We start from the raw sequence: 24821 nt of genomic DNA, 5'->3' as shown, positions 1-24821 counted from the left end.
CAAGTGTTAATCTTTTACATCTAGTAACACTTTCCCAGTAAAGTACAGCTTCCCCAGATATTTACATAACTATGCCACTAGTCTCCTTTGATTGTTACTTGCTTGATACATCTTTCTGTACCCTGTTACCTTGAATTTTTCTATATTTAATTTCAGATGGGTCTTTTGTAAACATGCTATACTTGAATTTTGTTTCCTATTACTTTTCCCATCTTGGGCAAGCTCAGGCTTTCCCATCTGTCCTTTCCACTCTCAAAGGCATAAAAACTGAAGCTTCAGATGCCCTCGAGGTGAATACTGACTTCAGCCTTCTGCTTACCCCTCAGGGTTCCTGCCTTCAATTAGTTTTTGATCCATGACTATTTCTCACTGGCTTTCCAAGTCATCCATACATTCAAACAATTAAAAAATACATTTTAGTCTACATTTTTAATTATCCTTAGTAAGAAGGTCAGTCAAGGTACCTGGTCTAGCATATTCCCAGAAGCTATAATAATTTATTTTCCCATGTGCAAATGCCTAACACTTTTACATAAGAGGCTCCTTAGGATGGAAATTGGTTTGCAATATTGACTTCATAGTATTGATTTCTCATAAATAAAATTGTGGGCTGCCTAACATTGTATCAGGAAGGTAGTAGTATAAACTACTTTGTTCAGGATTTAAATCAGGAAAATCTTCCAATATTCATAGGGAGAAATGGCTGGAAAGTCTGAGAAATGTAAACTTAACTAGCAAGGTAAAAAAAAAAGTGTCTATGTTTCAATCACTTACACAAACTTTACTCTGCATCCATAACTCCAATATCTTTTACTACTTTTTTCTCTTTATCCAAAAGTTTTCATCTTCTACCATGTTCCCAGGTAAAGTCAGGAAGCCAGTTCTCTACTCTTGGCACATGATTAATCTCGAACTTTTAGGTATTTACACATATGATTTCCCACACTTGAAAGTTCATGCCTCCCTCTGTAAAATTATACCATATTTCTTTCTTTCAATACCTCATTTCAGGTTCATGCTTCAGTGTAGGAGATTCCCATGCTAATACCACCTGACATGTCCCTGTAGTCATCTAAACAATACCTCAGTTACAATACAAACCCCATTTTATTTTTTTTCAAAGTTTATTTATTTATTTAGAGAGAGAGAGCAGGGGAGGGGCAGAGGGAGAGGGAGAGAGAAAGAATACCAAGCAGGCTCTGCACCCGCAGTGCTGAGCCTGACATGGGGCTCCAACTCATGAACAGTGAGATCATGACCTGAACTGAAACCAAGAGTCAAATGCTTAACCTACTGAGCCACACAGGCACCCCTACAAACCCCATTTTATTTTATTAAAAGCATTTTTTTAATGTTTATTTATTTTTAACAGAGACAGAGACAGAACGACGGGGGAAGGGCAAAGAGAGAGACACAGAATTCAAAGCAGGCTCCAGGCTCCGAACTGTCCCAACAGAGCCTGACCGGGTTCAAACTCATGAACCATGAGATAATGACCTGAGTTGAAGTCAGCTGCCCAACCGACTAAGCCACCCAGGTGCCCCCAAACCCCGTTTTAAGGTAGGCAGAGTGAATTGTCTATGAAAAGACTTAAGGGATACAAAGAATATTATTTCTTGGTTTTAAAACCGTATTTCTCATTAAAAACTGTTTTCTAGCAAACTGAGCTTAGAAATTCTTTTGTTGTTTGTTTATTTTTGAGAGAGAGAGACAGACACAGAGACAGGGCACACGCAGGAGAGGGGCAGAGAGAGAGGGAGACACAAATCTGAAGCAGGCTCCAGGTAGAACACTGTAACCCTCAAACATGGAAAGAGGCAGGAATGAGGTTTGGGGAACTTTTTCTAAAAGAGAAACACTCTCTTCATGGCACAAGGCTATTAGCATATGCTTTTATTTCCTGTCTATTCATGCTCCAGATGTAGGCCTGAAGACTTAGGTAGGAATTTTAGAAGGACAAACAGAGCTTTTTAAGCTGGCAAGGGGTAAACAGGTACAGATATTCAAGCTGATAAAGATCAAAGAAAAGGTCTGGTCTGAAACAACTATGCACAATTCATGTGAACCAGACAGAGCCCACAGGAGTCAGACCCTATGTCCTGCGCAAATTAATTCAACTTACACTCAGGGACTAAATTAGGGTTATTTAAACAACAATGAAAAAGTTGTTGGTTGAGAGAGAGGCTGGATAGCATTTAAAGGTTTGGGGGCTCCTGGGTGGCTCAGTTGGTTGAGCGGCCAACTTCGGCTCAGGTCATGATCTCGCCGTCCGTGAGTTCGAGCCCCGCGTCGGGCTCTGTGCTGACCGCTCAGAGCCTGGAGCCTGTTTCAGATTCTGTGTCCCCCTCTTGCTGACCCTCCCCTGTTCATGCTCTGTCTCTCCCTGTCTCAAAAATAAATAAAAATGTTAAAAAAAAAATTAAAAAAAAGGTTTGTATTTTTTTTATTCTTATTCTACCTTGTTCCTTATCTATAAGGCAACTGTTATGACACTACTAATTAAAAGCACTGTTTTATTTTATTTTTTTCTTTTTCAAAGCATTGTCTTAAAAATAATGTTCTATAGTCCAGGAAAACCACCACCTGGTAGGAAAAGCGTATTATTCTTCTAGTTTCAGATAACTATTTCTCTGGGTAGCCTAGCTGTTTGGATATTAAGGCCATGGGGAATATACTATTGTCTCCTCCATCTCACTGAGGACCTAGGTAGAAATAACACCTGCAGTGTTGGCCTTGCAAATCCAAATCTAAAAAATGCTGTCTAAAAAAGGAAACCTCTTAGACTTTTTTTTCAAAATACATCTTCTCGTACCCAGTTGCCTTTCCTTCTGTAATTTCACAATTACAGATCCATTCCTTTGGGCTAATGAAAGTTAAAGTATTACATTGTAACTCATTAGTCATGCTTTAGTGTGACTTTTTAATTTTTTTAAATTAATACTTAGTTCTTTATAGCTAGCTGAGAAAAGAGCTCTAAGGAGAGAGAGAGAGAGAAACCTGAACCTGGGAGAGAGATTGGCGTGGGTGGGTTCGGGAATAAGGGCAATACTCCAGAAAATACTGGTTTGGTAGGAAGCTCTGGAAGGCAGTATCTGTCACTTACTCAAGGGTGTGGTATACAGATAGCATTTGATAAATATTTGTTGACTGTGTGAAGCAGCACCTAGAAGTGCTGAAGGAAAATAGAAAATAGAACCTGGTAGAACTCAGAGACACCTACTCATCAATTTTGCCCCAGACTGGGCCTGCTAGTGCATATGTATACTTCTGTGTCATTTGTTATGCATTATGTATATATTCTGTGTGCTTGTCCTGGCTGGCTCAATGTATTGTAAGCACCTTAAAAGCGAAACTGTAGCTCCTGTTCTGTTTTTAGTTCTCTTGGTGTTCTGTGCACCATGGGCACTCCACAAATGTTGCTAACTGACAGCCTGTGCTGGCAGCTCTCAGCCAGAGGGAGGAAATAAGCATCTGAGTCATCCCAGAGTCAGCCAAGAATCACAGTAAAGTGTAATTTTCTGCATAAATATTACAGTACCTTCTCATGTTCAAAAACAAACAAAAACCTGAAGGACACATTTAATGGGAATGAACCTTAGACAGGCTCTGTTTTAGCATAGCTGTTAGAAATAAAGAAAGGAGAAGGAAAACTGAAACAGAATCTTCAGGAGTGTAGACATCTCCCTAGAAAGAGGTCAGTCAAAAATTCCAGCTAGAGATAATTTCTAAAAATACCTTTTGTATCTTCTGACTTTTATAGAAGAGGATCTATGATTGGTTTTCATAGCCTGGAGCAGGGCCCACCATCTCTGACACTTCCTAGCCTGGCTACGCCCCAGCTGATGCAGGACTTAGATACCAATATCAAAAACTCAGGACATCATTATTTTTAATTATCAGATTGGAATATATCAGCATTGTACAAATTTTTTGATTTCGCATTACACTTTGCAAGTATAAACTTTTTTTTTTGCATGCAATACACATGGTATTAAAGTTTCACAATTCACATCTAATAGTAATAGCAAATACATCCTTAGTGCTTTTTTGTACCGGTTTCTGTCCAAAGCACGTTTGGTGTGTTAATTCATCTTTTTCTCACAGTAACCCTAAGAGGATGGTAGCTGTCTCCTCAGTTTACAAAGGAGAAAATAAAGCCCAGGGGGTTAAGCAACTTGCTACAGTCACAGGGACAATGGTTTTTAGGACATTCTCAGAGTGCATATCAACATGGTCAATTCTAGAACATTTTTTTTCACCCAATAACATGCCCTATATTTATGAACACTCACTTCCCATTCCTCTCTCCCTACAGTCTTAGGCAACCACTAACCTACTTTCTCTACCCATTTGCCTACTGTGAACTTTTCATATAAATGGAATAATGTAATATATGGTCTTCTGTAACTGGCTTCTTTGAAGAACATTTATGTCGTTTATACTTTTCGGCTATTATGAACAATGCCACTATGAACATTAATGTACAAGTGTTTGTATAGATACACATTTTCAATTATTTTGGCTTTATACCTGCAGTGGAATTGTTGGGTCATTTGTTAACTCTATGTTTAGCTTTTGGAAGAACAGCCAGACTATTTTCCAACACAGCTGTACCATTTTATATTCCCACCAGCAGCACGTAAAGGTTCTAATTTCTCTACATCTTGGCCAACATTTATTATGTCTGCCTTTTTGATTCTAGCCATCCTATGCCTGTGCCTAGCCATAATGTGAAGCGGCATCTCATTGGGGTTTTGATTTGCATTTGCTTAATGGCTAATGATATTGACCCTCCTTTCATGTGTTTATTGGTCATGTGTATGTCTTCACTGGAGAAATGTCTATTCAGATCTTCTGCTCATTTTTAATTGACTTGTCTTTTATTCTTGAGTTGCAAGAGTTCTTTATATATTCTTGATACAAGTCCCTTGTGAGGTACATGATTTGCAAATATTTTCTCCCATTTTGTGTGTTGTCTTTTTACTTCCTGATGATATCCTTTGAAGTCAAATCTTTCTTGATACTTATCTTCAACTTTGTTAGAAAGATACTGCTATAATGAGTTGAATTGTGCACCGCCCCCTCCTCCCAAATTCACATGTTGAAGTCATAGCCCTCATTACCTCAGAATGTGACTTTACTTGGAAATAAGATCTTTGTAGATTTAATTAGTTAAGATGAGGTCATACTGTTGAAGGGTGGGCGCCTGATCCAGTATGACTAGTTTCCCTTATTAAAAGGGAAAATATGGACTCAGGTGTGCACACAGGGAGAATGCCACCTGAAGACTGAAGTTACACTGCCACCAGCCAAGGAAGCTAGGATAGAGTCCTGGAACGTATCTTTCCCTGGTGCCTTCAGAGAGAACATGGCCCTGCTGACTCCTTGATCTTAGGTTTCTAACCTCCAGAACTATGAGACAATACATTTCTGTTGCTTAAGCTACCTAGATTGTGATAACTTTTACAACAGCCTTCACAAACAAATATAAATGTCCAATTTATTTTTCTATTTTAGTAGTTACTTCCAGATCAGAATTTGAAGTTTAATAATATACCGTTTCTTGGTTTGGAATCCTGATTACATTGATAAATTATATGCAAAATTACATTGAATTGGGCTCTGTCTTTACTTTTCCTGTGACAAATGTCTTAGGGTTTAAAGAAATTATCAAAATATTATTAAAATATATCAGTGTTCATAACCTTCAGTTGACATTTAGACTGCCTGCTTGATATTTTGGTTGCTTAACCCTCCCTTCACCCTTCTGAATAATAAAAATGATTTTGCCCAAGTCCCCCCACCTCTCCCATATGAAACAGGGAAGTAATCCTAACTCAGCATTCCTAAACTCTACTTTGTGTAAGGAACCACTCATAGTAACCCTGTTTTTATTTCTAGTGATTGGTTTGGAAATGTACAAAATGCAGTTTTGGCAATTGAAACCTAGGGAGAATCTTAATGGGGGATTTTTGAGAAAAGTTTCCTTGCTCTTGAGGAAGACACACCAAAGAAAATATTCCTTCTGCCTTCTCTGATGCAACCCCTTTTTGTCCACATGACACTCAGTCTTTCGGAAAATTGTTCACAGAGTAGACAGAATGAGAAGATGAAAAATTTCCTTGATGTCCGTGCTAGTTTGATTCAGCATATTGATTCTTGTAGTTCAAAGCATCTGACTTACTATATAACTGTTCCTTTCTAATAACCTTCTAGTTTATTTAACTGAATCTTTTTGCTAATGTTTAAGCTCTACAAGAACTCTGTTGCATAATTGTTCTGCTTTCCTTCGTGCTCTAAACATTTCTTAACTTGTTATAGCTTCAAACATCACTAAATGATGCAGAGCATGTGTGTTGCAAATAGGCTACAGATGTAATGAGACACTGATTCCTCTGGTCCTTAAGTTGACTGGGTAGAGTCTGGAGTCACTGGAAACCTCATGGTGGTCACCTTTGTCCTGGAAACAAGCATCATCCTCTGTGTATTCAAGAGTGCTGAATAGGGGCGCCTGGGTGGCTCACTCCGTTGAGTGTCTGACTTCAGCTCAAGTCACGATCACACTGTCTGTGAGTTCGAGCCCTGTGTCAGCCTCTGTGCTGACAGCTCAGAGCCTGGAGCCTGCCTCAGATTCTGTGTCTCCCTCTCCCTCTGCCCCTCCCCTGCTCATGCTCTGTCTCTCTCTCTCTCTCTCTCTCTCTCTCTCTCTCTCTCTGTCAAAAATAAATAAACATTAACAAAAATTAAAAAAAAGAGTGCTGAATAAATATCATTTTCAGATTTTTGCACCAAATTAAGGTATTGTTTAGCTTATTTCAGAGTAATTAGAAAAGATATTTAATAATGCTAAACATAACGGTCACATGGAATATTAGCAAATTAAATAGGAATATCAATTAAATAATTAATGGAACCATATTCTAGTAGGATGAAGCTAGCTATATTTCTGTTGACTACGTATCCCTTTTGTGTATTATTGCCAATGACCCTAAGTTTCCTGTGAGAATTGGAAAGCAACCACAAACTCCCGAGCATTGGTTTAGAACACAGATCACCTGACTTCTAGTCTCTGTCTGCTATGGGACTGTGAATAAATCCTCCAGCCTCTCCAGAATTCATCTTATCCATTAAATTGAGACTTCGATTAGTTGATCCATGGCAGACCAAATTCTTTATTTTGATTTAAAAAAATGTTTCTATATCCATTGATTAGCAAATTTGCTGCCTTTTTATAAATACATGCTATTTGTTACTCAGGGAGCTTATATTTTTTCCTTTCATGTTATTTATTATATATTGTATTTAGTCCTCCAAATTTTTGGTTTTCAAATATTAAATGGTAGGCAGCAAGAATTTTGAAAATAGTAAATGGGTATAGAAGATAATGTCACACTATCTCCTCTGATAATGAATAATAACTTCATTATAATTTAAAGTATTATATCCTTAAAGAAGCAACTCTGGGTAGGAGGAGAAGAGGAAGTTAAAGACTGACACATAATCAATAGCAAATTTGTGAAACTGTGTTCCCTCAAAAAGTCTTTACGAAGTCAAATGTAAAATGGTATCCAAATAAATAAAAATACCCACAAAGAAATCCCAGAATACAGCAAAACAAAATTTATTATTATTCTTTTGAGGGTAGGCAGGATTCTGAAATATTTTAGTTGTTCACTTCTTTTACCTCTATTACAAAGCCACAAGTTTTAAATGTCCTTAATGTCTGTGTGTATGAGTATGTGTGTGTGTGTGTGTGTGTGTGTGTGTGTGTGTGTGTGTAGGAATGGGAGGGATGGGAGGCAAGAGGTTGGCAAAGAGGACAAAGAAATTATTTATCTCTATTTCAAAGAAATCTCAGGTAGACATGACCCACCTATATTTGCTACTGCAGTGGTGAAGCATTTTTACCACAAGTCTCTGCAGAATTAAAGTATTTAAGACAAAACACAAGATAACGTGTTTCACACTTAAAAGCATGATAGACTCTAGCTTACAGGTAAGGTGAGATGAGGTGATTTGACACTCTGGGGAGTTTTAAATATCTCTGATATTAAGTGCTTTGACTGCAAAAATAACTCCAAAAGAACATGTCATGACCTAAAGTATAAGGATGAGTCTATTTTTCTGAGCAATATAAGATGCAGAGTTCTTTTAACAAAATCCGGCCCTGCGTATACTATATAATATCTGAGCACTGCGAATACTATATAATATCTGAGCACAGATGGCACCAATCATGTGGTTCACTTCCTGTTTGGGCTTCTGAAGTGCCTGGGGGAGGAGGCAGCCTAAGGCCTCTGATTATCTTTAACACAGTAGGGAGAGAGCAGCTTTGAGGTATCCTAAGATTGACATCTTCTCTGGACTGATCACAAAGACAGCACTCAATACAGAGATGTTCTCTGGCAGAGTTTTCAACATTCCAAGTGAACTAGAACTCTAACTACCATCGCATCTGTTCACAAATTCATTCATAAATTATTTATGGCATACTTATCTTCGGTAGGATACAGCCCTTAAAAGGTAATGACCCTGCAGTCATGGAGCTTACATTCTTGAGAGGGAGTTTGAGAATAATGAAACAACAAACAGAAACATTGTTTCAGAGAGTGATGAGTGCTGTGAGGAAAAGAGAAGAGGGCCCAGTCTTTAGAGAAGACACTATGTGGCTATTTTCCACTGTGGTCAGGTAAAGGCTCTCTGCAGAGGTGACATTTGAGCTGAGACCTAAATGACAAGAAGATACCAGCAGGCGAAGTACCAGGCAGAAGGGATCCTTCTTGCGCAAGGAACATGCAAGAGGAATAGTTAACAATGCCGGGTAGAATTTGGGGACTTCCAGGGACTGAAAGAAGGCCTCTGTGGCCAAAACATCGTTAGCAAGTGTAGATGAGGTTCCAGAGTTAGACCAGGAGTTTCACTTTTATTGTATCCATTGGAGGTTTTAAAGTGTGAGTGGAAAGTGGGTGATTTAGTACAACTGACATTCAAAAATACAATATTGCACATATATTTCACTTCTCTAAAACCTAATTTCTAATTCCGTGCGGGTTAAACGGCACCCCAGGCGTCCCTGTTCGCCCAGGCTGTTTGCGCTCGTCGGCGGCTTGTTTGCACCCGACGTCCTGCTTTTGACAGCCACGGAGGAGTGTGTGACAGTTGGCAGGCGCAGGGAGGCACAGCCAGAGCCAAGTCGCTGCAGGGGCCAGGGCTGCGAGAGTGGAGGAGGGGAAGGAGGCTGTGGCCGCGCGCTGGGAGGGCAGAGGCTTTCGCTGCGAGCGTGGCGGCGATGCCATTTCGAACAAGGGATAAGGAGGCAGGTCCCCACGAACTCGGGGCTCACTGGGCCCCTGGTTCTTCCATTCCGAAGGTTCGTCGGGTATGCCTGGATTTGACATTGAAAACAATGCTGTCTCGGGATTGGAGGCAATGGCGCGAGTAGGAGAGGCGGGACAGGCTAAGAGAGTTTCCGTTTCTCCAACCTTGCTCCGCCAGGCCTGTCCGTGGGCCCCAGCAGCTGCACCCAAGGGAGCCGCAGGTGTTGATTCAAAGCTAGGCTCCGGCAGGCCTTCTGCTCACAAACTGCGGCGCCCGCAGCCCGGGGGAATCCAGAGCCAGGTTTTGTGATCTGCCTGCATGTAGAGGCCGCGCCCGGAACCTGTGGCCTGAGGACTTGAACCCGGGCATTTCGGACCCTGCGGGGGTCCTCGCCCTCGCTTCAGTTGGCTGGCCAACGACCGCAAGGGACCACTCTGTTGTGGGCATGACCCACAGCCCCTACTCCCTCGGGCCTTGGCGAAGTGAGCAATCTGGAACCAGTCTCCCCAGGGAAACCGAAGCTTCGCATTCCGGGGAGCGACCTGCGCCCGCAGGCGCGAGCTCTGCCTTCAGATCGCTGTCTCAGTGGCACCTGTCAGCAAGGCCTCTTTTCACCACGCCGTCTTAATTAGCTCTCCACTCACTCTCCATCACATCACCCTTTAATGCTCAGCGGGACAAATCTTTTAGTCTTGTGTGCCTTCTGTGTCTGTTTATTGTCTGTCTGTGCAATGTCCACTACACGGGGCAATGGTCGTTGTTTTTTGGGCGCAGTGTCCGGCTCCGGCGCCTAAGACTTGGCCAGGCCGGCAAGCAGTAGACCGTCACATTTGCTAAATGACTGACTACTGTCCCCCAGCACTGAAGAGCTCGAGCAGCCCCACTTCCTGGAGGGGCGGGGCCTCGTCGGGCCCCGCCCACGAGGCTGCCTCCAGCTCTAACCTGCTCCTCCCCTTCCTCTCTCGAGAGGTGGCCTCGGGCGGTGCGGTGTTTTTCCCTCTGGCCTCCCTCGCTGTTTCTGCAGCTGTTGCAAAACCCGGAGCAGCGGAACCTCAGAGCGGCGGAGCGGCGCCGCCCCTCGCTGCACCTCCCCGACAGCCCTCCGCGGCCGCGCTGGGCATGCTCAGTCGACAGGGCCGCTTCAGTTCTTGGAGTAGGAAGCTTGGGCGCTTAGGCTGTAAGGAGCCGCGGCGGGGGGAAAATGGATCCCTTTACTAACGGTGAGTAGGCAGCCAGAGGCGTCGGGGCCGGGACTCTCTGGGGAGCAGAGGGACATTGGCTGTCGTGACACGCGTGGTCGGTCGGGCTGCAGTCGCTCTCCACCGTGGGCTTCTTCCCACGAGGGTTTAGGGGAGGTGGAAGCCGACTGGGGAAGGCAGCTAGAGGCTGGGGTGGGTGGGCGAGCGGGCAGAGGCCGGCGCGGGACTAGGGGCTGGCGTGAAGGTCAGTGCCATCGCCTGCCGAGGATCAGGAGGCGTCGGGTGCCGCCAGACCCGCTGCGCGGCCAGGTGGGCGAACAGCAAAGTTTGGGTTGCTTTGCGCAGAGGAGGGGAAAGTTGGCCGCCAGGGTTTGCCCCTGGAGAAGACGGGTGTCGGCCTCGGCTCTTTGGCAGGAAGGGTTAAGCCTCGGTCACTGCCAAACCAAACTTCTGTGGTGCAAGGAGAGAGGTCTCCCCTGTCCTTCCTCGAGTTGCCGGCGTGACTTTTCCTAATGGGGCGGGGTGGGGGGTGGGGGGCTTTGCAGGTTAATTTAGTGGAAGGAAGGGAAACTTGCGGAAAGGCTTGCATAGTCCTGTTCTGTGCCCAATAGGTGCCCGCCCGCATTGGCACCCTCCCCGCTGTTGCTGAGGCACTCCGCAGGGCGTTCAAGCTTCCCTTCACGGGTTTCTGATAATACCAGTGTTTCAGTCTAAGGCTCATGAAATATCAGGGGTCCGTCATGGTGATATCACAATGTGACTTGAGGGGAGAGTCAAAGCAGGAACCTGCAGGATGCCCTGCAAACAGCCACAGCTCTGTACTGAATGGACAGAATAAATCCCACCCTAGTTAAAACCGATGGCTTTTGTTTGGACCAGAAGTGCCAGAGTCACAATACAGGGGTGAGATGCGTTACCATTTTGTGGCGTTGAGTATATGGATTCCCTTTTGGGGCAGAGAGTAGGAATACTGCCAGTAAGGGAGAATTCACAGTGAAACTAGACGATTCAGTCCCTAGTTGACATGTGTTTTCTTGCGGGTGGTTGGTTACTTAAGGTAGACAGTTTGTCGCATTAATAGAAGCCAACATCTACTCCTGTTTAGGTGGGTCACTTGCCACTCAAGAGACAGAGACATTGTCCACTATATCCCAAACCCTAGCCAGACTTTGTCGTGTGCTGTGCTTCATTCATGGGACTGCGAATTACTCGAATTACTCGTTCTTTTCTCCTTGTCCTTAATTCAGAATGCTTTATTCTACTGCCATCTTCCTGTCTGTACTAATTAGGCTTAAAGATGACAACTTTATTTCTGAATTTTTTTTCTCGTTCAGGTTCTATTTGTTATTACTATTGCTCTAAAAATAGTCGGGTAAAGTTACCAAGAATTAAGGAAAATTTGAGCTAAAAGTAAACTTTGAGACCATCTAGTATTTTAGTGTAAAATATGTTTGATACAAATCATTAAATCCTTTCAAATGACTATTCCAAGGATTTTTCTTTGTCCTGGTTAGAATACTTGGAGCTTTCATGTTTGTAGGATTTTAAATGTGAACTTTCACTTAAAAAAATTCCCCACAACAAGGCTGAGTCACCCATTTGGTTAAGATTATTGCTAGCTGATGTGGTGGACCTGTGCCTCCAGAATTAAAGTACATTCTCAAGTCTTTGAACTAGGGCCTTTTCTCCGCTTAAAACATGTTCCTCTAGATGTGAATATTTGCCAGTTGTCACATTTGAGAGGTGAATGGAAAGTCCCAGAGAGAAGAACAAAAAGGAAGCAGTGCTTTAACTTTTATGTAGGAAATTGGATTTTTAATCCTTTTCCTATCAGTCTTCCAGATTTCCAGAATCTGTTGGAGACAGTTTGACAGTGCATCATTTTAATATGTTAATCACTCCTTGGAAGCTTATCTAGTGTCCTTTACAAAGAAATAGAAACTACAATATCTAAAGTAAAAAAAATTAGCTCCTAGCAATTTAAAGTGCTTTTCAGGTTTAAGCACTGGACTGGTTATTTATTTCAGAACTTTTGAAGGATAGCTGTACAATTTTCTAGTGTCTTTAAACAGGACTTGGTATAGTGGAAAGTATGTTTATCTTTGTACTTAATCCTGTTGAGTACAAAGGATAGGTACATCTAATTCTTCTCCCCTAGGTCTGGGTGTCTTGGTGTAGAGTATTTCATTATCCATTGAATTTATAATCACAGGATTTACTGAGCTTGATACTGGCTTTTATTGCACATTCATCCTCTTTTAATAAAATCTTCACCACTTTTTGATATATCCCTACATATATAGAGAGGTGTGAGAGCTTAACAAAACCATTTTCAGCAGTTCAGAACCACATAGCTTCCAATTAAAATCTTGTCAATGGTTTCACCCTCTGACCTAGAAATTTGTAAAGGAGGCACATTTAGTTTGTTTTGTCATTTTGACTGTCAGTACGCATCGATTCCAATACGACTTTCTCTGCTTTCCCAGTTTTCTGTCAAAACTTGCTGTGTGTGTGGTTCATTTTTCTTGGGCACTGCTCTCTGCCTGCTGATAATGGGTTCATTTGATGAGTATCCTATGTTAACCTGTCCAGCTAACATACTGCTGTAATCTATTTAATATGCTTACCTACAGAAAGGGCTTATAAGAAGGAATCCTAGTGCCATTAGGCCCAGGAGATATTTTTGATCTTGCCCTCGGAAGGGACTGCTGACAATTACATTGAAGACTGTATATCCAGTTTGGTTTTGGATTTTTGGTGACTTTTTATGGGGAGAAAGATGCACTGGACCAGTACTAAAGATTATTTGGCAGTAGCTATTATGTCCTGTTAGGCAGTTAGAGGTGAAACTCTTAAGAAGTAGTAATTTATATATTACCAAAAACAAAACAAAAAATTGCTGGCAATTCTCTAGGTCTTTTGATAGATGTACTAGATTAGGGCAAGTGATTATTTGGTGACTGTGTAGCTTTATTTCTCTTTATTTCTTTATTCTCATTTACATACAGGATTTGGGTATTTCAAAATAATTTAAATTCATGTTAAGGAATGTAAATGCCAAAGCTCACTCTTAGAATATGATTAAGGAGGTCTGAGGTTGGGCCTAGAAATGTACAACTTAATTTTGAGGATACTAGAAGTATTCACCAGAAGGGAGCTTTTGAGAACTTTATTAGGTAGGCAAATTCAGGATTTAGATGTGTACTGATCGAAAAGGACTTCTTTTCCTGCCGTGTATATATATATATATATATATATACACACACACACACACACACACACACATGTTTATATATAAACATATATATAAACATACACATATATGTATATGTTTTTGTGTATATGTATTTATATATTTTTCCCCTTTGCTTTCTAGTTTGTGGTATCTAGAGGATAGAGAAGCATTGATATTTTGAAGTCCCAGAACTGAAAACATAAGTTAAACAGTTTGTCTTTTTTTCTTATGAACAAAGCCCCAAGGAATCACTTTGGTACTACAACCTGGTATATGATCAAACAAGGGGGATTTACCTGTCTTAGAAATGGTTTTGTTTTTGTTTTTAGATTGGCATCCAATCAAAAATATTACCCAACTTCCAAAATGAGAAGTTGGACAACAAATTAGATATTCATAGGCTGTAGTATAAAATTGTGATTTCATCTTTTTTTTAAATGTTTATTTTTGAGAGAGAGCGTGAATGGGGAGGGGCAGAGAGGGCGGGGGGGACAGAGGATCTGAAGCAGGTTCCACGCTGACATCAGAGAGCGCAATGAGGGGCTCGAACCCATGAACCATGAGATCATGACCTGAGCCAAAGGAAGTTGGATCATGACCTGAGCCAAAGTTGGCCGCTTAAAGGACTGAACCACCCAGGCACCCCCATCTTTTTATCTTACAAATAACACTTGTCCTATAGTTATGCATTTCTTTAAAAAAAATTAGCATCATCTGTCAAAAATATGAGCTTACCATATGTATGTGCATATATATATATATATATATATATATATATATATGCACACACACTATTTCTTTTGTGATAAATAACCATGTTGAAAGAAAATCCTTAAAAAATGGAAGATCATAGTTTCTCTATGTGATTGAAGTTAAAATATGTTTTTATCCTCTGTCTTGAATGTTCTGTTTCATTTAAGTGAAATAGGACTGTATAGGAATCAAGTATTAACATGATTTAATATTCTAGGGTTGAGGCTATAACTAGAAACTATCCAGTTTTTAAGGAAAACAGTGGAGGCGGGGGCATAGTCCTTTGCTTTGTAACAATTTCCAAAAAAGGAGTGTCTTGAGACAAACAGCATATTTTAGGAGCAATTAAAATAAGCTTGTCTACAGATGATCCTTGAGAATTGAAAGATATATAACTAGAGAGATTGGTTATAAGGAAATTACCATATAGAAAATAAGCCAGGGGTGATTTCCTCCTCAGGAGTTCATTCAAACACTGTTTTTTGAACGCCCACTTACAAGTAGATTTTTTGCTGGGCACAGTTGCAAGAAACCCACAAACCTGTTATCAGGTAATGCTGACCTCAATGAGAGAAATGAAATGGAAGAATCTAGTTTTGCTTTCATGCTAATATAAAACTAAGAAATCTAGGAGAAACAAACAAAACAATAAAACGTTAAGATAGTTTTCTAATTATGAAATAAATGTACAGAATTGTATTAAAACCTGTTCATATAACATTTGCCACCAATAAGTTCACATTTCTTTTTTTTTTTTTTTTTTTTTTTTTTTTTCAACGTTTTTTATTTTATTTTTGGGACAGAGAGAGACAGAGCATGAACGGGGGAGGGGCAGAGAGAGAGGGAGACACAGAATCGGAAACAGGCTCCAGGCTCCGAGCCATCGGCCCAGAGCCTGACGCGGGGCTCAAACTCACGGACCGCGAGATCGTGACCTGGCTTAAGTCGGAGGCTTAACCGACTGCGCCACCCAGGCGCCCCAATAAGTTCACATTTCTAATGATGCAGTATGATACTCCTGTTAAGGAGTGAAAACATTTTCAACCCTTTCTGTGAAAGCGTTAGGAAATTGAGATATGAAGGAATTTATCCAAGGTTACCCTTGAAGTTGTGATGGAGCTACATTGGGCCCATGGCTTTTGGCAGTAGAGATGAAGACAGTGTAGCCATGTTCTGTCAGGTAGTTACCTCATGTCTTGAAAACTGTAGGAAGTCGGAGCTGGAGCTAATAATACCAGTAGATCTTTCCATAATATTATTGGAGCAACCAGAGAATGTCTTTTTTCTTTTCTTTTCTTTTTTCTTTTCTTTTCTTTTTTCTTTTCTTTTCTTTTTTCTTTTCTTTTCTTTTCTCTTTTCTTTTTTCTTTTCTTTCTTTTCTTTTCTTTTTTTTTTAATTTGAGTCTCTAGCTATATACCTTTTCTGAGCATTCACAGGAAACCAGGAATGAGAATGGAGGGAAATTTTGGAGGCTTTGTGGTGGTTCAGCTCCTTGTATATCTGGTGGCCTTTGTGAAAAAAGCTGCTCATTGCCCTGGTGTTTCTGTGCAGTAAATATGACAGAAACAAAATAGTTCTTGTTCCTGAATCTATGGAAGGATGGTCAGGATTCCCTTGCAGCCTTATTTGTTGTTGTAATCCATTCGTGATTGTCCTGGTAGCACCTGTAGGACTTTGAAACCAAAGATCTTTAGGGAAAATTGAGACTTAAGAGAATTAGTGATGAAGATGAGAGAAATGTAGAGATTTAAGGTAAAGGGGGAAACTGATAAGGCAGAGATTTCCAAAATGGTCATACCTTGAGCCTTGCAAATCTTTGAGAAGTTAGTTTAGTTTGGGGAGCAGGACACTGATGTATGAGGTCAAAAGATGGAGGAGTTGGGTTTGGAAGGGGCAAGTAGACAAAAGGACTGATTAGACAAAAGGAATTGAGGAGTAAGGGGATGAGTGAGTTAAGAATGGCATTTGGAAACCTTGGAAGGAGATAGAAAACATTTGACACAAGTTTAATCATGCTACATATTTCTCTCTATCATAGTCAGAAAATGCATAGTCACTTGTGAGTTAAGACTGTTCTCTCTACTGAATGTGAAGAATATAGAACCATTGACTTCTTTTTTTAAAGTTTATTTATTTATTTTGAGAGAAAGAGAGAGATGGGCAGGAGAGAGAATCCGAAGCAGGCTCCACACTATCAGCATGGAGCCTGAGGTGGGGCTCGGTCTCATGAACCGTGAGATCATGACCTCAGCTGAAATCAAGAGTCAGATGTTTAACCTACTGAGCCACCCACGTGCCCCTAGAGCCATTGACTCTGTAGGACTATCATGATAGTAGTCACTGTTTTTTATTACCTGTTTTTGCTCCACTTTTGTACTGATGCTTATGAGTGAACAATGAACCAATTTATATTTTTAAAATTTTTTTTAATATTTTTATTTACTTTTGAGACAGAGAGAGACAGAGCATGAGCAGGGGAGGGGCAGAGAGAGACGGAGATACAGAATCCGAAGCAGGCTCCAGGCTCTGAGCTGTCAGCACAGAGCCTGATGCAGGGCTTGAACTCACAGACTGTGAGATCATGACCTGAGCTGAAGTCAGATGCTTAACCGACTGAGCCACCCAGGTGCCCCTACTTTTTTTTTTTTTAATTTTTTTTTTTTTAACGTTTATTTATTTTTGGGACAGAGAGAGACAGAGCATGAACAGGGGAGGGGCAGAGAGAGAGGAAGACACAGAATCGGAAGCAGGCTCCAGGCTCTGAGCCATCAGCCCAGAGCCCGACGCAGGGCTCGAACTCACGGACTGCGAGATCGTGACCTGAGCTGAAGTCGGATGCTTAACCGACTGAGCCACCCAGGCGCCCCTACTTTTTTAAAGTCTTTTTTAATGTTTATTTATTTTTGAGAGAAAGTGAGTGCTAGTGGGGGAGGGGCAGAGAGGGAGACACAGATTCTGAACTGAGCTGTCAGCACAGGGCTGGATCCGGGACACAAACCCATGAACTGTGAGATCATGACCTGAGCCGAAGTTGGATGCTTAACCCACTGAGCCACCCAGGTGCCCTATGAACCAATTTATTTTTTAAAAATTTCAACCCTTGCATCTAAACTTGGAGGAAACCAGTTCATTGACCAAATAAAGAAAATTCAGGCTTCTAAGGGAGTTTGAAAAAACAATGGAGAAGTAAGTTCAGTTGTACAAGGCTCTTTGAAGTCTTTTCCTTTAGTGTGTATTACTGCTTAATGAAGGTCTCCTGGGCATTCCTTCCACATATGTCAAGAATGCAGTCACCAAAACAAAATTTAAGCCAGTTGTCTGGACTTTTGTGGATTGGGGATTGGACAGACCAGAGTTTTCTCTAGCCCCCTGGTGCTGTCAGGGAGGCCAAACCAGTGATCTGGGATGAAGGGAGTTAAAGGCTTCCTTATGCTTCTCTAGGGAGAATTTCATAAACTGGGCTAAAGGAGAATGACAACTACAGTGAGAGAATGGGTATTTTTGTGGGTTGGGTGTGCTCCTTTCCTTCCTAGATCTTGCAGCAAATAATGGCCAGGGCTCTGTGGTAGTGTTTCGTAAACAACTGTCTTAGGCATTCACTGTCCTAGACCAACTTTCAGGTGGGCAGGGAAGCTTTGCGGGGGGGGGAGGTAATGGTATCTCTCACAGCTGAAACTTATTTCCTAAGATTTAAAATAGCTGTTAGAACAGTCATCCTCTCAACAGCATTGCACCACTCCAGGGTTTTCTTCAGAGGAAAAATGCATGGTGATTAGTGGGAGTGATTGAAGAGAGCTAACTGTTTTAAAGATCTTTCTTTAACTTGGTATTGGTAGTGGGATTCGAAGGCAGAAGTTGTTTGATCCTTGTCTGGTTTCTTCTTGTTCCATAATTGTCAGAATGCCCTCAGTGATTTAGGGGGGCTGCTGTGGACCTCAGAGCCTGGTGGAAGGAATGAGTATGTCCAAGATTTATCAAAATAATGTCCATGAGCTTGGGCTGCTTCCTTTTTATACTTATTAGCAGTATTTTCTCTGCCCTTTAAACTAAGTGCCAAGTACCTAAGCCCTTTGGGCCACTGACATTGTCCTTTCAGTATCTAGATTGGCTGGCTAGATTAAGAAAACTCCGCGTGGATGTAGTGAGTGTTAGTAGGAATAAGAAATGCTTTGCTGTTTACAACAGCAGCCTCACATCCATCTTCCTTAGTACAGGTTACTGTGAGAAGCTTGTAAGTTTTCATTTGGAGGAAGCACACAGAAAAATACTTGAACGTAGAAGGAGGGTCCAGTCTGACTTGGGGATTAGATGATAGTGTTTTGAAGTAGGTAGAAATAAGCACATGTTCACTACAGTGTAGCTAACTTTGCTCTAGTGCAGTTCATTGCAGTTCGGTACATGGTTGTAGTTTAATTAACTGCCACTTCAGGAAACATTGTTGAGATAAAAACTTGAATTCACGCATAGAAGCTTTTCTTGGCAGATAATGAAATGACAGTGACTATTGGTGGACAAAAATGTAGTTATAATCCCAGACTTTTGGATAATCACCACTATATTTTTCAGTGGGTTAATGATAGTCAAATTAACCCTCAGCAAGTTGTAAATTGATGGCAAAGTTTTTACTATGAAGATTTAAGATTATCATTTACCTTGAATTTTATCAGTCTGATGAGTCAGATGGAAAAGTATTTCAGAATTATCAGCAAAATAGTTTTTTTTCAAATCCCTCTGACATCAGGTCTAGCAAATTTATTCACCAATTGAGGTATTTTCTAGCTCAAAAGCATTCTGCATACACTGAAGAGTCCTCATAAATTTTCTTTGCAGATCTCATTCGGTGATAGGCATTCTCTTTAAATCACTCACAGGTATTTTTTATGCCTAATGCCATTTTTCATTTTATATAATGAATACGTTATACGTATATGAATATGTTAAGATTCTTTTGGAACTATATCCAAATATTTGATGGAATTAAAAATAAACCTTTTAGCTTTAAATCTTTACAAAGTATTTGTAGTTATGTAGATTTACCTGAAAGATTGATGAGCATAAGTATTTAGGATGCATTGACAATTTCAATTACTTTTTATGGCTAAATCTTTCTCAGAGGTGCCCTGAGGATTGTCAAGGACTGTGGGACTTATGTTATAAGGAAATATTTTAAAAATTACTATATGTGATAAAGATTATAAATTTGATTGGAGGATAAGTTCAATATAAATATAAACATTATGGTAAATAATGTAGCCTAGAAAAGAAAAGAAAATTGAAAACTAAGCTACAATAATTTTAATTTTTCCCCATAAGAATATTAGCTAACTTTTAAGTGAATAAAATGGCATGTCTTTTTGTGAATTCTGATCCTTATGACAATACTCTGTACTGTTTGTCTGTATTCTTTAGTCCATGGGATATCTTGTTGCACTTGTTAAATTGATGTGTTTTAGGTGCCCTCTGGCCAGAATTTTAAGTAGAGTATTTCCTCTGTGGAATTGACAGTGTTTTTGAATGGTGGTTGTTCAATAGAATTAAATGGTTATTGCTAGGACTTTGTACATTATTGTAAATTTTATATTTTCTTGGTTCTTTATTCCATTTATAACAACTGGAGAAAATAAATACAGAAATGAATACACACACACACACACACACACACAGAATTTATTGTAGAAAAATTTTTTTAGATGAATGCTTGGTCTTAAGTCTATTTTATAGAAACCAGGTAATACCGGGATTCAAATGTATTTTTGTTGTTCTTTATTTGCTTTTTTCATTTTGAATTTCTTCCTTTTTACATCTTGCTAATGCTTTTCTTCATTTCTTATTTTTATCAAGACTAAAAATATTACAAACCAAAATTAGTGTTCCATGTCTCCTTGGTCCATTCTTCTTTTGGGGAATCAGCACTGGGGGTCAGAGAAGAAGCCCAGAGGGATTATTTTAATACAGATTCTTCTTGCATACCATTTTAAACTGCATCAGTTAACAAGTATTTTTTAAATTTGTTTTTGACAGGTCCCTACTTATCTCTTCTTTTAAAAAAATAATAGTTTTTAAAAAGATACCTTTCTCAAATAAATATATTAAAATATACCTTCACTATGTGCTAACTTGTTCCAAGCTTTATTCTTTTTTTTAATTTTAAATTTTTTTTTAACGTTTATTCATTTTTGAGAGACAGAAAGAGTGCAAGTGGGGAAGGGGCAGATAGAGGGAGACACAGAATCCGAAGCAGGTTCCAGGTTCTGAGCTGTCAGCACAGAGCCGGACAAGGGGATCAAACCCATGAACCACGAGAACATAACCTGAGCTGAAGTTGCATGCTTAACCGACTGAACCACCCAGGTGCCCCCTAAGCTTTATTCTTAAAGCTGGAGTCAAGTAAGAGTGCAGTATTGTCTCTGTTTGCCCTTGGAAAGCTTACATCCAGCAGAACAAATTTTGAAGAAAGGTATATGAACACACAATTTAGTATCCTCTCTTTGAAAACGGTCAGGTTTGGAGGAGCACTGGTCCTATCCCACACTGCTTTCCTTAAATAGTTTTGGTTTTATACTTTTATTTTTTCATTTGGAGATCTACCCATGAATCTACCTCCTTTTGTAAGACTACTATCGTGTAGCATAATAGTGCAAAGTAATTCATACTGCCGGCCTTCAAATCCTGGCTCCTTACTCACTGGCTCTGTGACTCTTATTTAAAGATAATATCAGTGCGCCTGGGTGGCTCAGTCGGTTAAGCATCTGACTTTGGCTCAGGTCATGATCTCCCAGTTCGTGGGTTCGAGCCCGGCGTCAGGCTCTGTGCTGACAGTTCAGAGTCTGGAGCCTGTTTCAGTTTCTGTGTCTCCCTCTCTCTCTCTGCCTCTCCCCTGCTCACACTCTGTCTCTGTCTCAAAATTAATAAACATTAAAAAATTAAAAAAAAGATAATATAAAGATGTTTTAATATGTTTAGTTAAAAAACTAAAATGTGCACAGAAGCTCAAAACTTTTTCTGATATCACTGAGGTCTAGGAGACATGGTGATATGGCACATTCCTGCCATAGTGAGATTTTGAAAGTTGGGCCACAAATGATATTTCTTGTATCTTGTTTACTAAAGGCTTTAGGTCAGTATAGGATTCTTTCCATTTCATATTTATTAACAATTATGCATTTGTAACACTTGGAGGGAAGTGTTGCCTAAGAGTAGAGGAACTATTCATTTCTACATCCAGTTTAGTTCTTTTTCTGTCAAGCAAATGGAATAAGCACACCTCGCTTCATACACACTTCATACAAGTAGAACTTGTTTTGGTGTTAAATCAGGTATTAAATATATTTTGTCTCTTGGGTGGGGTTGAAACAGGAATTCAAGACTAAAAGGGGTAGTGTTAACATGAAGGTATAGAATAAAGGTACTTCTTTAACTGGTAACAAGGCCTGTATTTCAGACGTCGGGAATGCAAACAAACATGTCTCTAATATAATGTGTTTAAATTCTTACCTGTTTTGTTTGTGTCCTCACAGAAGCTTAATAAGAAACTAGTTTTACTAGTGAATTTATAGTTGTGCTAGTACCTGTGACACTGTATTTTGTTATTATTTTTGCTAAAGGAATGTAACTTGGCAGCCCCTCTTTGGCTCTGAGAATCTGTTGTGATTTATGGCAATTTACCTCCCTACCTCCATCCACCCTGCCAGAAGTCTCTAGGCCTGTTGCCTGTTGTTGTTGTTGTTTTTTTTTCCTCGCTAAGATAATATCCTGAACTTCTGAATCATATAAGGTAGTGATTTTGGACAACAGCAAGGTGAAGGAAGTAAGAAATAATCCTTTAAGTGGCTGTATGGCTGGGTTGCATGGGAACATAGTAGAGGCATTCCTCTCCTTGAGTCACAATTTTTCCTAGGAAGCCTCAGTGTTCAGAAAATAGTGTTTTCTCACAGGAATAAGTTATTGGAGTTCATGTTTCTTCCCAAGAATGTTCAGAGGCATAAATGGTATATTATGAAAGCAGAGGTACCATTTGTTTAGGACTCCATTTTCTGAATGGTGAAAACCACATTTCCTGTTCTGTATAAATGTACATGCTTGTTCAGCCAGGAACCATCAATTACATATGACAGAAAGCACACAGTTGTCCTATATTTAGTTCCTAATAGAGTTGGTGCCCAACATAGTGCTCCACACATTAGATACACATATTAGATGCTCATTAAATGTTATCTGAGACTAATATTACTTCATGCAACTCCAGAACAAACTTTAAGTGACAGTTGTGTTTCATTTTTACTTTTTCAATTTTTTTTCCCAAGTAAAGTTGAATTTCAGTGCTCTTTTCCTTTTTCTTTAAATTTCTCTAAGACAAGTAGAGTAATTCCAAATCAGTTTTTTTTTGAATATTCTTATCAGAGCTCATTCAGCTTTCTTTTCCACTGAAACGACTTTCCAGCACCTGCTTTTTCAGACCCTGTGCTTTGTACTGGGAAGATAGTGCTAAATAAGAAATGGTCGTAGTGTTTGAGGGGGAGCAAGATGAAAGTTAGCAGGTTTGCATTTGAGACCAAAGTGATGCAGTTAAATCAGTTTCTTTTCCTGCAGTCCTGTGGGGCCTTCTGGCTGGCCTACTCTTGGGGACTTTGCCCTTCATTAGTGAGCCACAAAGACAAATCCCAAGCCAATTAAATGAGACTTTTAAAAAGGAATTTCCTACTATCCCAGAATTGGGAAGAAGGCATGAATTGGCCATGTATAAGCATTCGTGTGGCCTTACGGGTAGAATAGAGTAGGTGAAACTACGTCATGGCTGTCAATCAGGCAAAACCATTGAAAGGCAGGGGTTATTAGTCGACACAACAGAATAACTAATGGTCGAAGTGTATTACAGCATGAGCTGAGATATGAAAGTATGAATATTAGACATGACACTAACCAGGAGGAAGAAAATGTGGGTTTCTGTCCCGAGGTTAATCAAAGGATAAAAATTAAATGACATTTTGAGAAAAAACCTGAAACAACTCCTTAGTGGCCAAGTAACATAAATTATGATATGTAAACTGTGAAGATATTTATTCAACATCTCCTTCCCTTTTAAAAATATCCCTCCCCGTCTCAGTATATTTATGGAGTTATAATACAGAAATGGTATAGGCAGTGTATTAGCTCAGGCTACCATAACAAAATACTACAGGATTGGGTGGCTTAAACCAAAGAAATGTTATTTTCTTACAGTTATGGAGGTTGGGAGTCCAAGGTAAAGGTGACAGCATGGTTGGTTTCTGGTGAAAGTCCCCTTCCTGGCTTGCAGATGGCCACCTTCTTGCTGTGTCCTCACATGGCTTTTCCTCTGCACAGAGCTCTTGAGGCTCTTCCTCTTCTTACAGGAACACCCGTCTTACCAGCTCCACCCCCATGACTTCATTTAACCTTAATTATCTCTTTAAAGGCCCTGTCTCCAAATACAGTTGCATTGGGGTTACACATGCATTTCAGCACATGAATTTTCGAGAACATAGGCAGCCATATTTTGGACCGTTTGTTTATCTCAAGGTAAAGAAGATTATATTTTTCCATAGGAACAAATGGTTGGAGTCTACATTCCTTCTTCCTAAGGATGCTGAAAGAAACACAAATGGTTCAGTTCTTTTTTTCTGAACCCAGGAATCCAGGATGATTCAAAACCCCTTGTGCCCTTGTATAAAGTTATACAGACCATCTGTATTTATTTTTCTTCATCTATTTACTCTATATGCTTTTTCAAACAGTATAATGAAACTTCAGTGCTTGAATTATGGTATCTGGAGAGTTTGGGAATTTTTTATTTATCTTTAAAAGCAAGAGTTATGCTTCTTAAGTATTTTGGTCTCAGGACCCCTTTTATACTCTTACAAATTATTGTGAATCTCTAGGAGATTTTGTTTATATGTCTAGATATTTACTGTACTAGAAATTAGCACTGAAAATTTTTTTAAAAATAAAAATTAGTAAATTTCATAGTGACAATAAAAAAATGACATTTTTAAATGAAAAATAGCTATCCTCCAAAACAAATTAGGGGAGGAATTATCTTACATTGTTGCAAGTCTCTTTAATGTCTGGCTTAATAGAACACAACTGGATTTTCAGATTTGCATTTCTGTTGTATCTCATGTCGTGCGTGTAGCCTATGGAGAACTCCCCTATACCTACGAGAGAATGGGAGTGAAAATGGCAGATAACATCTCAGCGTGAAGACAGTTTTGACCTTGAAGACCGCTAAAAAAATATGAGGGATTCCAGGGTACCCATACTGCACTTTGAGAACTGTCACTCTAAGCATTAAACTTGC

General features: G+C 40.0%; 1 protein-coding gene across 3 annotated transcripts in view; it reads left to right on the top strand.

The window, feature by feature from the left end:
* The first annotated feature begins 9254 nt into the window (after positions 1 to 9254).
* LNPEP (leucyl and cystinyl aminopeptidase) overlaps positions 9255 to 24821 on the top strand; it is an 88513-nt gene continuing 72946 nt past the window's right edge. The window contains exons 1-2 of one of the 3 annotated variants that reach the window (XM_053907188.1): positions 9255 to 10538; positions 13894 to 14008. In XM_053907188.1, coding sequence (XP_053763163.1) covers positions 13981 to 14008 — 28 coding nt within the window. In that variant the 5' untranslated portion in view covers positions 9255 to 10538; positions 13894 to 13980. Of the gene's footprint in view, positions 10539 to 11156; positions 11421 to 13893; positions 14009 to 24821 lie in introns of those variants that run through there. The other 2 variants (XM_053907189.1, XM_019428864.2) reach the window with 2 other exon arrangements.

This window comes from Panthera pardus, unplaced genomic scaffold, assembly GCF_024362965.1.
Source record: "Panthera pardus isolate Hobbes unplaced genomic scaffold, ASM2436296v1 HiC_scaffold_2, whole genome shotgun sequence".
NCBI classification, from domain to species: Eukaryota; Metazoa; Chordata; class Mammalia; order Carnivora; family Felidae; genus Panthera; species Panthera pardus.
This window is presented reverse-complemented; position numbering and strand designations above follow the sequence as displayed.